We start from the raw sequence: 14,059 nt of genomic DNA, 5'->3' as shown, positions 1-14,059 counted from the left end.
CCCCCCCCAGCAGTGCCACCAGAAGGACCTTTCTAAAATACAAACTGGCCACATCACTGCTTGCTTTCCTCCTTCCCAGAGTGAAGTCCAAGCTTCTTAGGAGAGCCCATCAAGTCCCCCCAGAGAGGCTCCCTTTGGCCTTTTCTGGCCCCGTCCTGGCACCCCTTGGTCCAGCCAAGTGTGATAAACTCCATAAGCCCAGGCACACTGGGCCTCTTCAGGCCTCTCCTTGGACTGACAAATCGGCCAACATCTTCCCCATGAAACCTTTTGTGACACCCTCCCCTCCTCACATAGAGTTGACACTCTCCTCTTTTGTGTCTCCATTATAACATGAACCGGTTTTTACCATAGACGTGTAACAGGCTATTAAAATCTACCTCCTTCACTCCGCAGCAGCAGGAACCTTGTCTTACTTATATTTGTACGTCAAGTGCCTAGCATGGTGTTTGGCACATCACAGGTGCTTTAACGAGTGTTTATTGAATGAACAGGTGGGTGGATGATCAAATGAACGAGAGAAGCTTACTGCTTCCCAGGTGAGTTACTATGAAGGGTCTGAATCAAGGGAGCATGAGAGAAGATGAAGAGATTTGTTGCAAAGCTTTTTAGGAAAGATCTGATGAAGCAAGACCTTAGAAGTAGGAGATGAGGGGATCAAAGTCACACATGGGAGACTGACCTTCACCTGTTGCTACAAAGGACCCATCAAGTGTCTCTTGGGCCCCACGGCTTGCCCCGGGGCCCACTAAGGCAGGGCGGGGAAGGGGCCCTCTGCAGTAAGCCTGCGCACGAGACAGGGCCCTTTCTTCCTGCGTAACTACCCCCGTGTTGACGTTGGGGTGGGAGATGCCAACCTGAATGAGATGTCGGGCTGCACAGGCTGGCAGCAGGGAGCAGGGTGTGGATAGGAGGATGAGCTGTTAAGTTGTGGGGAGGAAGCCTTTCTGGCTCCACAAATAGCAGAGGCAGCTAGAAACGGGCCAGGACATCATCCCTGCCCCTGCGCTGTAGCTTCCTTCCGTATTCCTGATGCAACAGCCCCTTCTGCTTCCCAGAGGCAAGTGTTTGGAGGCAGGGGCACCAGCAGCATTTCCTCGGGAACACGACTGCTCTTTCCTCAGGGGTCACTTTATCTGGGGACGGACAGGGGGGCAGGGGGAGCCAGGTGGCTGGCATGCAGCAGATTTACCAACAAGACCCTAAGACTCTCGTCTTTCTGGTCTTCTCCCTTATCCCCATCCTACAGCCCTGGCTGCTTCGTTTGGGCTGTAGCATCCACTCATCCACAAAGAAAACAGCTGGATGTTTCAGCTGTAGCAGTCATTTCTGGTAGACCACGATCAAGTCCATCACAACATGACATGTGTAAAACTATACACACGTAATCCCAAATACACAGCCTCCCTCCCCTTCGTGGGGCCTGAGGGAGTCTCGGTGGGGAAGCCCTCTGAGGTTCAAAGTGTAAGTACCCTCACTAGCACTGCTTGAGTGGATTCTCTAAGTTTGGTCCAACTGGCAGATGAGATACTCAGAAGAACCTTACGGTGGAGCTTTTTGCAAAGCAAATAATTGTCTTGCAGTGTGAACCATCGCCTCCTTCACATTCCGTTTGCTTCGGCTTGCCTATGGCATCACACTGTTGTCTGTTTATGCCTGTGTCTCCCTCACTGGCCTGGGATCTGCTTTTCCCGGTATCCCCAGTGCCTGGCAGAGGGCCTGGCACATGAATGAAACAAGGGGACAAAAACAGGGAAGCAGGGAGGAAGGGACGGGGCATGCCTGTGGATGAGGTCTACTTGAGCAGACAGAGGAAGATTCTAGAGGCCACTATCCTGATCTATCCACAGTCAGGTTTGAAATCCTCACCTTTAGACCCTCTGTTGGGTAGCAATGTCGAAGGTCCTGTTAACATGTAGTCGCCTGGGGTAAAAGAACATCGCTCTTACCTCCCCTCCTGTGGGTGATGTCTACCCATCCTTTCAAGTCTCAATTGAAATATCACCTCCTAGACACAACTTTCTCGTATTCCCTCAACACTTTGGCACTTATTCTTTTCACAGTGCTTATCTTGTATTATAATGACCTGTTTATGTGTCTCTTCTCCTTGCCAGGGTAGGGACTCCCCAAGGGCAGGAAGAATGCTTTATTCTTTCCTTTTTTATTTCTCTGCCTCTGCACATACCCAAACGTGCGCCTGCGAGGATTCTGGCAGGTGGCGCTTAGTAGGCACTTAAACGTCCTCCCGGTGGATGGTCTGTCCTTATAAGATTAACCAGAGCTGCACAGCCATGCCGAAGTTGTGAGCCATGGGGCAGGAGATGGAGAGAGGGAAAGGTCTGGTGTTCGGGGCCGGGGATACAGGACAAAGCAGCGTGGTGGAATCCTGGTCAGCAGGGAGGGTCACACGTGCAGTGAGGCGGGGGGTGAGAGGTGGAAAGGCCACACAGACAGACGGACGGGTGTTGCCTATTTCCCACTTCTGCCTTGGACCAGGCTTCTCTTGTCCTGTGACACAGGGATGAAGCTTCCAGAGAGCCTGTGCTGACATGCTGGAAGCACCACAGGCTTAAGAAGGTGCTAGTTCATTATCTTATTCTTCCCTAAGTGTGACATAGATGCTAGCTCATGATCTGACTCTCAAGAACAAGAGAGATGTTAGTTCATGACCTGACTCTTTCAACATTCCAGAAAAGGAAGCATGAGCTCCATTTTGCCTATGGGGAAACTGAGGCCAGAGTGAGCTGGAGACTCATCTGAGACTTGGTGTTGAAGGAACCCCTGGAACCAGGCAAAAAGTCCACCTCTTCCTTCTAACTGACCCTCCCACCTCTCCGCCAGGAGAGGATTACGATTCTGAGGGCATGAGCTGGCTCTCGTCCCGCTTGCTAAATGTATGACAGTGGCAAGCCACCGCCTGGCCTTGCTGTCGTGCGGGTGTAATAAGGTGTGAGAGTGAGGACATGCGGAAGGGTGGGCAGGGCCAGCCATGACTCCTGTGAACAGGACGGTTCAGACGGCCCCAAGGCCCTGGAGTGTGAGGGCCAACGGGAGACGCTTAATGAGACCAGAGCTGGGTACTCGGGATTAGGGGACACCCGAGGGGGGTCACCTGAAGAGCAAGAGGCCTCCTACCGACACAAGTGGGGAGCGGCCGGTCCCAGGTCCTGCGCTCCCCGCTCAGACACAGCAGCGCCTCACTGCCCCGCAGGCTGTACCCAGGGTCACAGCCGAAGGACACGGAGCTCCCTGCGAAATGGCCTCCATCGTGAACCTTGTAGCCGAACTGGGGGGTTCCTGGGTCTTCACATTTGATGAGCTCAAAACCTGGGGACGAGAGAAGAGATAAGGGTGATCAAGACGTGCCATGGCACAAACCACACCCCGCCCTCCCCACCCCCCCACCAAGAGCAGGCATCCTAAAGGAAGCCACCCGGCACATGCCCCTGGGTCCTGATGGAGGCGCCCCTCGGGGTGTCCCATGGCTGTGCTCAGGTGAGGGTCTGTTATGGAGTGTTCGTTCTCCCTGTTGCTATATGTAAATGACTTCAGTTATTTCTCCCAGGACAGCTTTTGATAGTTTTCAGGTATAGAGTCCGGATTTCCTATTTTTTTTTGTTGGTTTGATCCCATAGCATTTTGGTAGCAGGAGCTGCTCTTCCCATTTTGTTAACTGAGACAGTCTGATGGGAGAGCGTACTACGGAGAAGTCACTCTAAATGTATGTTTCAAAGCTCAATTTTGTCCTGCTTAAATACACTCTATTGAACGAGCCTGGAGAAGGAGACCTCTGTGAGCTTACACAGAGCTCCTAGGGCACGGTGGCCACCTGGGTTAGCTCTCGCTCGTTATTCACAGGTCTTACCGGGAGGGGTAACTGTGCATGGCACAGCTGAGAATATTGACTCGGGAAGGTCACACAAATTGTTCCAAAGTCACACAATCTCAGATGATAGAAACGGAATTTGAATATGACTCTGTTCAATCCTCTTCCACTGGTGTGCCTGCTGGAACAGCACAGACCCTACACACCCAGGCAAGAGGAATCTTGAGTAGACTCATTGGTTTTTTAATTTTAACAGCTCTATTGAGACATAACTTACATACTAAACACTCCCTCAACTAAAGTATATAATTCAGTGTCTTTTAGTTTATTCACAGAGTTGTGCAACTAACATTGCAATCGACTTTAGGACATTTTCATCACCTCAAAGAGAAGGTGATTTCCCCTCAGCTCCCTCATCCCCAGGCAACTAACAAATTTCCTTCTGTCTCTATGGATTTGCCTCTTCTGGACAGTTCATATAAATGGTTCATGCAATACATGTGTCTACATGTACTGTGACAGGCTTCTTTCACTTCTCATCATGTGTCCAAGGGTCACCCACATTGTAGCATGGATCAGAACTGGATCCTCTTCTATGGCCAAATAATATCCCATTGTGTGGAGGGACATGTCCCATTTTAATTATCCATTTATCAGTTGATGGATATTCACTGGCTTTTAAAATAGTCTACAAAAGCTCATTTCTTTGTAGCTGCTGGGCAAGTAGAAGCTCAAATAAATGAATAAAATAGCTGTGAAGCCGAAGTATGGGGATGTCATCCCAAGTACTCTGGGGCTGTGTACGAACGTCGGTGCTTTCTGTTTTTGAAATCTCAGGAGTAAAGGAGAAAGTTAAAATCAGGAAAAAAGGGAAAGAATCAAGCCTCGACTCTTTAGGGAGTAGTAAAAAGGAACATAATTATACATTAGTGCTTGCATTTTTTACATCTGACTGTAGCTGAACATTAGTTTATAAATGTCACCATGAGGAAGGGCTATCTTCAGTTGCTTTAATTCAAAGGCTCAGCGCTTATTGTTTTTAGTGAGTAACTGGTGATTAGTGAGTCAAAGGTGTGCTGTGACTCTCAGCTAAGTCACTCACAGGTGTAACCATGGAGCTGTACGCCAAGTGGCAGCTTATCCAAATCACGGGCACAATGTCTTAGGGGAAACAGTCAGCTAAGCACACACCAGTTAGAGAAAATCAAACCCACTAACTGATGGGTGATGTCCCAGAGCCCAGCCTCTCTGTGTGTGGAGCCGGCGAAAGCCCGATTTCACTGTCCACTCAGATGAGAAAAAGACTTACTGGAAAACTGCAGCTCAAAGCCCTTGCTGGTGTTCTCAGCATCAGAAATGAAATCAAGCCACAGACTGCTGGACGTGCTGTTCAATGTCACCCCCAGCATCTCAGAGCGGCTGAACACCCCCAGCAAACGGGCGGAGTTGTTGTTGCCATCGTAGACCTGGACATGGGAGAGACCCCAACCCCACATCAGCATGGCCTTGTCTTGAACAAGGGTTTCCCACCCAACAGCCCACATTCCCAGAGTTTAGCACTGAAAACAACTGTTAGAGGGACAGTCAGTCATCAGATGCAAGGAAGACAGCAGAGTGGAGGTGCCACCGGGTGAGTTATCAGCCCTGCTAGCCTACTTGGTACCAGTTCTGTGCCCAGCCCATCTCGGTGTGAATCATATCTCTAGGAACTGGTTGCTGTTCTAACCTTTCCAGAGGAGATCTGGTCTTAGTTCCCCAACCCCCAGATGGCACCAGCTTACTCTTCGGCAGCTTGGGGAGACCAGGTTGGGGCTGCCTGAGTGCCCAAACCATCTGTTTCTGCAGACAGGCAGGCTGCAAGCATTTGACTTTTCTGCATTGCTAAACACTCCATCCTGCCCTTCCAGGAGATGAGACAATCGTCCTCCTCCCTAATCCCACCCCACTGTGGCAGTGGCCTCAGTCTCACACTCTGCTGGACATGACCCCTAGGATCCAGCAGGATGGAGTTAAAATGTCCAGCGTGTCAGGTGTCATGGTATCTTCCCCTTCCCCAAGCTCAGTCTCTGCCCCTTCCCTCCTAAAATGAGGGCTCCAACGAGGGCTGGAGCAAGCCAGGAGTCGAATCGTGCAGGCATCTGGCTTCCCTGGCTCCCATCTGTCCCCTGAACTGCTGAGCACCAGCAAAGACAAGAATCATCAGAATAATGAACTGGCTCCCCAGGTTCCGAGGTTGCTGCTCCTTTCCAGATAATTGTGCAAATAACAACAGAATTTGTGATTGAGTGAAGGACGCCCTGTTGCTTTGGTAAATATCAAAGATGGGATCTATGGGTGGGTGATGAATATTTGTGCATGGCACAGGATGTGGTGCCAGCTGCCAGCAAATTGGAACAATATTTCCATTCTACTATTTATGAAGCAAAGCTTTCTAAAAGAAGCCATCCTTCAAGCTAACAGTGCTGTATATCAGAGATTTGTTTAGGCCCCTGGGAGCTTCAAAAGTCTGTTTCCAGATCCTATGTGCAATTGTTTTATATCACTGATAGACTGGGAGAATTCCAGAGTGCCAGCAGACATAGACATGACACCAGTTCAAAGAGTTCAGCCCACTGCTGCATCCAGATTGTTATAAAAATAGTTTTATCCATTAAAACATATATTTTGGGGGGCTTCCCTGGTGGCGCAGTGGTTGGGAGTCCGCCTGCCGATGCAGGGGACGCGGGTTCGTGCCCCGGTCCGGGAGGATCCCACATGCCGTGGAGCGGCTGGGCCCGTGAGCCGTGGCCGCTGAGCCTGCGTGTCTGGAGCCTGTGCCCCGCAACGGGAGAGGCCACAACAGTGAGAGGCCCGCGTACCACAAAAAACAAAAAAACATATATTTTCTAATTAACTGATCAAGGCATTAATCATCAACACTTGCTAACATCACAATAAGAGAGACAACCAGACATCATGTGCTTGTTAATGGAAGACACACCAATACCTATGGTGTCATTTTGCCAAAAGAAACATCAAACCTGAATCAGATCAAGCCACTGGATCCAATTTCCAACTTATAGGAAATATGGAGGACAGAGGAACATATGAAATGAATGCATTACAAATAAACAAGTTACAAATAAATTACAAGGGAGTAAAAAAGAAGAGATGGGGGTAAAACCTAAAGACTAAAAAAAATACTTGAGGCAACTAATCCAATATGTACAAGTTATTTGGATCCTGATTCAAATAAACTGTAAATTTAAAAAATATTACATTTATGAGATAATTGGAAATTTGAACACTCACTGGATATATTATGGTATTAAGAAATTGTTGTTAATCAATAAAAGTATAATGGAAATAGGATTTTTTCCTTAATTTCAAAGCATAATTCATCTTAATTCATTAAGAATATTTTTGTTCTTAATATGTCATTATGATAAAATATTCATTGCAGGAAACTTATAACACAGAAAAGCACGAAGAAACTGAAGGCAACTTTCAGCACTCATAACATTTTGGTGACTATCTTTCTAGGCTTCGTTCTATGCATATCTTTCCTTATATAGTTTTTAAATTTATTTTTTTATAAAAGCAAGATCAAACTATAGATACTATATGGTAACCTGCTCTTTCACTTAATATAATGTGTATATTTTTCAAATCATTAAATATTTTTTCCACAACAGCACTTAAACAGCTGTAGAAATTACCATCATAAAATTAACCCAACCCACAATATAACCATTCGCATATCACTGTCCAGAATATGGGGAATATGTGCCTTGGCACATAAGACGCACTCAACAAATGTACGATAAATAAATAAACCAATATTTTCTTTCAGTAATTTTGTTCGTAAATCCACCTGGAATTTTGGCATATGGTATAAGATATATTTTCTTCCTGGTTGATTAGCCATTTTTAACAAAACCCTGTTTGTAAATATTCCACCCATCACCAACTTTAAATCCAACTTTATCACATATATAGTTATATAAAATTTTTTGTTCAACTTTCTATTCTACTGCAGTTATCTATTTGCCTATTCCTGTGCATGATCTAAACTGTTTTAATTATTGTAGCTTTGTAATATATTTAAATATTTGGTAGGACGAGTCCCCTCACATTTGTCTTCTTTTAATTTAAAAAATTGTCTTCCCATGTTTATTCTCTTAGATAAACTCAAGAAGAATTTTCTCAAATTAAGAGAAACAACTACCCCCAATCCCTCCAAAAGACCCAAAACAACTTGTATAATTCTGACTGATTAATATTAAATGCCTGGATTGATAAGAGAGAAAACATATCTATATGATAGTTAATCTTCCTATCCATATACATGACATCTGGCTCCATTTTAATCAAGTTGTCTTTTATATCTCTCAGTAAAATTCTGTACTTATTCCTGGGCATTTTTATATTTTTTATTGATACTGGGAATTGGGCCCTTGTATACATTTATTTCCTAACAGAATATTGCTTGTCCATAAGAAAATTGCTTTGATGGTCCAGTTCATCATTATATACAGGTGATGGATTTATCCCTGACAAATCCAAGAGAATCTATACACACCCATTACATCTAACGTTCTTTCTTTCTTTTTATCTATTATAGGTTTCCACTTTTTTCAGCTTTATTGAAGTGTAACAGATGAATAAAAATTCCATATATTTAAGGTGTACAAATCAAATTTATTTATTTATTTATTTATTTATGGTTGAGTTGGGTCTTCATTGCTGCGCACGGGCTTTCTGTAGTTGTCAGGCTCCGGACGCGCAGGCTCAGCGGCCATGGCTCACGGGCCCAGCCCCTCCGCGGCATGTGGGATCTTCCCGGACCGGGGCACAAACCCGCGTCCCCTGCATTGGCAGGCGGACTCTCAACCACTGCACCACTAGGGAAGGGAAGCCCCCTAAATGGATAGCTTTTAACACACAGTTTCAATGTAACATTCCTATGAACAATGCTACATGCATGTCTGCTTACACACAGGTGCTCAAGTTTCTCTAGGGCATACATCTAGAACTAAAACGGCAAAGAGAAGCAGGTTACACATGGAAGGCACATCTTCAACTTCGTTAGATGTTGTCAGACTGCTCTCCAAAGAGTAATACCAATTTAATCTCTCACTAGCAACGTATGACAGCTTTCATTGCTTTATATCTTCACCAACACTTGATATTTTCAGGCACTCTAAAAATTTTCCAATATGATGGGTGTGAAGCGGTATCCCATTTGAATTTGTTATGTCCCTGATTATCACTGAAGTGGAATATCTTTTTGTATGTTTATCAATTCTACTTTCCTATTCTGTGAATTGCCTATTCATAGCCTTTGCTCAGCCCTGAATATGAAACCTCCCTGCATTTATTTTAGTTTTATGTCCTTCAGTATAAAGTTTTATAATTTCCTCAGTAAAGATTATACACATGTTCGTTAGGCTTATTCCTAGGTGTCTTATAGTTTTTGTTTCTATTATGAGACCTTCTCCCCACCTCTGAATACATGTTTGAATTGGTTGTAGAAACACCAGCAGCTTTGCTAAATTGTCTTACTGGTCTGATAGGTTATCAGCTGGTTGTTTTATATTTTCCAAATAAGAGACAATTTGGATATTCCCTTCTAATTGTTATAGTTTCTTTGTTCTTTTCTTTGTATAATTGCAGTGGCTTGGATCTGAATACTACTGGTGGTAGCAGAACTGGTGTTGTTCCTGACTTTACTGGGAATCCTTAGGAAGTTTTGTCATTAAGTATAATGTTTGCTATACGTGTTGGCAGAAAATTTTTATTAGATTAAGAAAGTTCTGTCCATAGCTTTATCAGATATTTTTAAAAATCATGAATCAGTACTGAGTTTCATCACATGATGTTTCGGGACACTTTGGCAGGATCATGTATTTTTCTCTCCTAATCTGTTTATAGGATGAAATTGCTGATATTGGACCGCTCTTGACCTACAAAAATGACAATTTCATATGGGTTGCCCAATAAAGACAATTAGGAGATTTTGTAATGTTGACACGTCCTTACGTTCCTGGAATCCATCCTATTGGTCATTTTTGTTTTAAGGCACAGCTAGATTCAACATGATACTGTATTTAGGATTTTTTGTTGTTGTTGTTGCGGTACGGGGGCTTCTCACTGCTGTGGCCTCTCCCGTTGTGGAGCACAGGCTCCGGACGCGCAGGCTCAGCGGCCATGGCTCACGGGCTCAGCCGCTCCGCGGCATGTGGGATCTTCCCGGACCGGGGCACGAACCCGTGTCCCCTGCATCGGCAGGCGGACTCTCAACCACTGCGCCACCAGGGAAGCCCTGTATTTAGGATTTTTAGATCTATGGTCGTAAGTGAAACTGGCCTAATATTTTATGCTGCCCTTATTCAGTTTGATATCAATATTTCTATCTGTCCTATTTACATAAAGTGAGTGGGGAGATGGATACTAATTTTTCTCTTTTCTGACACAGTTTGATTATTGCAGGGATTAATTGTTTCTTGAAGTTTTGTGAGTTTACCTGTAAAATAGGCTAGGTCTGGGGACTTTGAGAGAGAATACGGGAGAATTCCAATGTTTTAAATGGTTATTGGTTTATTCAGATTTGTATTTTTTTCTTGATATTAGTACTTATTATCTATAAAAATTTCCATTTCATTTAAGCTTTCCGATTGTTTTGTCTTATGCTTTTTCCTAAACATTTTCTTACTGTTTTCATAATCTCTACCTTATCTATGACTATGTTCCTTTTTCATTCTTAAAATTATATATTTGTGGCTTTGTTATTCCTTGATCAGTCCCGTAAATTTTGTCTGTTTTACTATTTTTCAAAGAAGCAGTTGGTTTTGTTGATAATTGCTATTTTTTAAATTTATCTTTTTTCAGTCACTTTTGCTTTTATCTTTAAAAGTATTTCTTCCACTCTCTTTGGATTTATTCTGTTATGTTACTCAAGCTACCTAAATCCTTATTTATTTTTAACCTAGGTGATACGTCAGAGACTAACAGAGGTATATTAAATCTTCCACGATGACTGTGACTTTATTAAAATTTTTTACATTTCTAGCAATTTTTATTTAATTTATTCATGCTATGTTATTTGGCACATAAAGTTTTACTGTGAATGGATTGTGTACTTTATTAATATAAAAGAATTCTCTTTTTCATTTCATTATGAGATGTGAGAGAAGTTCTCACATTTATCTTATAATAAAGTGATTTCATTTTTCTGTGGTTTACCATCTTCTGTCCATTGCCTCCATTCCATTTTTTAATTGGGTGATTATGTTTTTCATCTCTTCAGTCTTTCCTCATCTCAGATTGCTCTGTTTTCATGATTGCCTATTTTTGTGTCGTAAATATAATATTCTCTCAAATCCTGTTAAGAATACAAATTAGAAGTTTTTAAAGTGTTTTTTTTCTTTGTTGCTTGCAGAGGGGCAATTAACTCTGACTCCTCAGACAGGTCCCCTTCTTCTGATCTACTGAATATTCACACATATCCAGTTCATTTTCCGGTTGGCACACCACGACAGATGGAAAATAAAAATGGATAATGGAAAGACCCAGTAGCTCCCCTAAGGGGGAGCAGAAGAGTTAAGCCAGAAGAGGCCATAGTAGGAGCTTCTCCTGCTCCTGGTACTAAAGCATGTGTGTGTGAGGGAGAGTGCGTATATGTGTATGCGTGTGTACATGTGCATGTGTGTGTGTGTATGATCGTGGCAGCCTCTTCTCAAATGAGCTTGCCCACTCTTGTTAGGTGCCAGCCATGGCATTACTCTGCTTTATCCAGCTTGCCAACAACAGCCAAACAGAATCCAGAAAGTCAAGTTGAGAGGGAACTGTGGCTCTGTGTGGTTTCTCAGACCCTGTACGCTTCCAGAAGAGCTAGCTGGATTGAGATCCGGCCCGTACCAACAGCCCCATGGTGTGTCCTTGGCTCCAGGCTCTGCTGCTCTGAGCTAGGTGGTCTTAGATGTATTCTTTCCTTGAGGTTTCTAGCACTTAATCCACTGGCAGGATTTCAATTCACTTATGTGAATTACACTTTGATTAGGCTCTTTCTCAAAATGGACCCCTTTTGGGGGGTATTCCATTTGGCAAATATTCCTTTAAGTTGTATGTGAAAGGCACCCTTGCCTAATTTCCCATTTTCATGTCCCTTTAGTCATTTCCATGGGAACCGTAGAGGATGTAGTTATATACATGGGCTTCGTGTGCCATCTTGAGCTGGGAGCTGTTGTCTTTCCACACTATTGCATTTAGAGGACTTTCTGTCTTGCAGATGACAGAGGTCGAAATTTTGGTGGAGGCCAAAACAGAAGAAATCAGGTAGTTCTAGGAGATAAGCTGGAGTATGTGTAGGGGTGAGGTCTAAGAAATTTTCAGTTATTAAATATAAGGAAAAGATTGAGAGTCACAAATGCAAGAAAACAGTCATTTCATGGGTCAGAAATCCAAGAGTGTATGGAAGGTTTGGAGGGTTGGTCAGACGCAAGTGTGGAGGAAGTGGCGGGTCTCGCTGGGCAGGAAGGAGTCCAGGTATGCACTGGGGTTCTTGAGAGGGACAGGTACATCCTCAGGATTGGAAATACATCAGTGTTCTGGCAGATGGGCCAGTTACACCAGGGCAAGGGCAGGGTGCTCCTGGAGGTGACTCTGGGTGCCACCTTCTTTGTGTCGAGGTAGATCGGAGTGACAGGTGTAAAGAGCATTGCCACTGCAGCTGACAGTGGTTGCAGGGTGGAAACTATAACCGTGCATTTCTTTTCACTCCAAAATAATTCGTGTCCCAGGTTCTCCCTCGGGAGGGCAAGGGTCCTGAGGGGAAGAGTTAGAACAGGAAACTACGCGATCTCCCTGGATGCCTTGCCCTCCCTTCCCCAGACCCCCTACTATGGAAGCTCTGGTGGTTACAGGATCGTGTGGATGGCCTTTCGCCCAGGTCAGCACCACAGCCCAACCTTCTGAGGAGGACACTACAGAGGCCTAGAAAGGGAGGAAGAGGCTTTTCGGCAAGAAGGTGGAGCCCAGTGTTCGAAGGCTGGTAGCAGGGCCAGTCGGGCAGGCGGCTGCAGAGACCAAGTCTGAAGTCTGGGAAGATCCCTCAAAGAAACACAGGAAATCATCTCCCTCTCCCTACAGCCCTGAAGGGTCACCTGAGGTCCTGATCCCTGGCTGAGCCCTCCCTGACCTCTGACCTGGGGATGATGCCCCAGGTCCCTCCCTTCTTACCCTGAGCGCCTCCAAAAGTCTCTCTTCTGTCTGTTAAGCTGCTCACTCAACCCTGAGGCAGAACCTTGATAGTGCAGTGGGGTTTGCACACCTGCTGACTATGTCTTAGGTGCTACTCTGAGTCCAGACCACCCTAGAGAGGACGCTTGGGTATCAGCCACGCTCCATGTGGCCTCTAGCAACCAAGGCAGGAGGCCTTCTGCTGGTCCCATCAGGCCACATGCACAGAACTGCACACACTCCCCTCAAAACCCGAAAACGGTGTCTCCAAAATGCCTTTTTCTGCAAGGTTAATAGCATCCTTCCTCCAAGAACGTCTCTGCGTTGTCCAGCTTTCCTCAATTTCACCTGCAGCACTAGAGCACGGAAGTCCCTCTGGCCGTGTTGGCCCTGGGTGTGTCCTCTGAGGCTCTGTTGTTGATGATGAACAAATGGATGGAGAGAACTGAGGTCAAGGGAGACGCCTGAAGACATGGCCCTTGGAAAGTATAAAGTCCTGTCTATTGTTCACTTACAGGGAGATGCACACTGCATTTCTCTGTATGGGGAGCTTAGAGGTTGAAAAGTAGAGCTTAAGGAGCCAGATAGGAACCCACTCCCTCCTGGGCCACTTTGCCATATTCTGTTCTGTTTCAGGCATATCCGGTCCCAACTGGTCATCTCATGGTACTTCCTCTTGGGTTCAAGAGTAATTAGGTAAGAGTGAGAAATGCCTTCCAAACACACACACACACACGCCCCAGAGGGTGGGTCAAGAGTATCATCTTTGCATAAAAAGCACAGTGTATTCATATCTACAGAGAGTCCTAATGGAGGGGATTATTTAATGGTTTCTCTTTGGATTTTCTAGAGTGGTGACTTTTGGTTGTTTCTAATGTCTAGACTTCTCTGGCTACAGGGAATAAAACTATATTAGAATAAGATAAAAAAGTTTCTTGGCCTAGGATGAAAATGGACCTACTCAGTATGAGATTCTCCTTATAATCCTTTTTTTTTTTGCAGCTCTTTGATAAG

The 14,059-nt window shown here is 44.8% G+C and overlaps 1 protein-coding gene across 1 annotated transcript in view; it reads right to left on the bottom strand.

Moving 5' to 3' along the window:
• Positions 1-14,059, bottom strand: part of CSMD2 (CUB and Sushi multiple domains 2) — a 641,557-nt gene that overhangs the window by 189,141 nt on the left and 438,357 nt on the right. The window contains exons 25-26 of the mRNA XM_024765304.1: positions 5,136-5,292; positions 3,136-3,327 (exon numbers count right to left, since the gene is read on the bottom strand). Of these exons, the coding sequence (XP_024621072.1) occupies positions 3,136-3,327; positions 5,136-5,292 (349 nt within the window). The remainder of the gene's footprint in view (positions 1-3,135; positions 3,328-5,135; positions 5,293-14,059) is intronic.

Source organism: Neophocaena asiaeorientalis, unplaced genomic scaffold, assembly GCF_003031525.2.
Source record: "Neophocaena asiaeorientalis asiaeorientalis breed wild unplaced genomic scaffold, Neophocaena_asiaeorientalis_V1.1 scaffold409, whole genome shotgun sequence".
Lineage (NCBI taxonomy): Eukaryota > Metazoa > Chordata > Mammalia > Artiodactyla > Phocoenidae > Neophocaena > Neophocaena asiaeorientalis.
The sequence above is the reverse complement of the archived record's forward strand: the minus strand, read 5'-3'. Positions and strand labels throughout refer to the sequence as shown.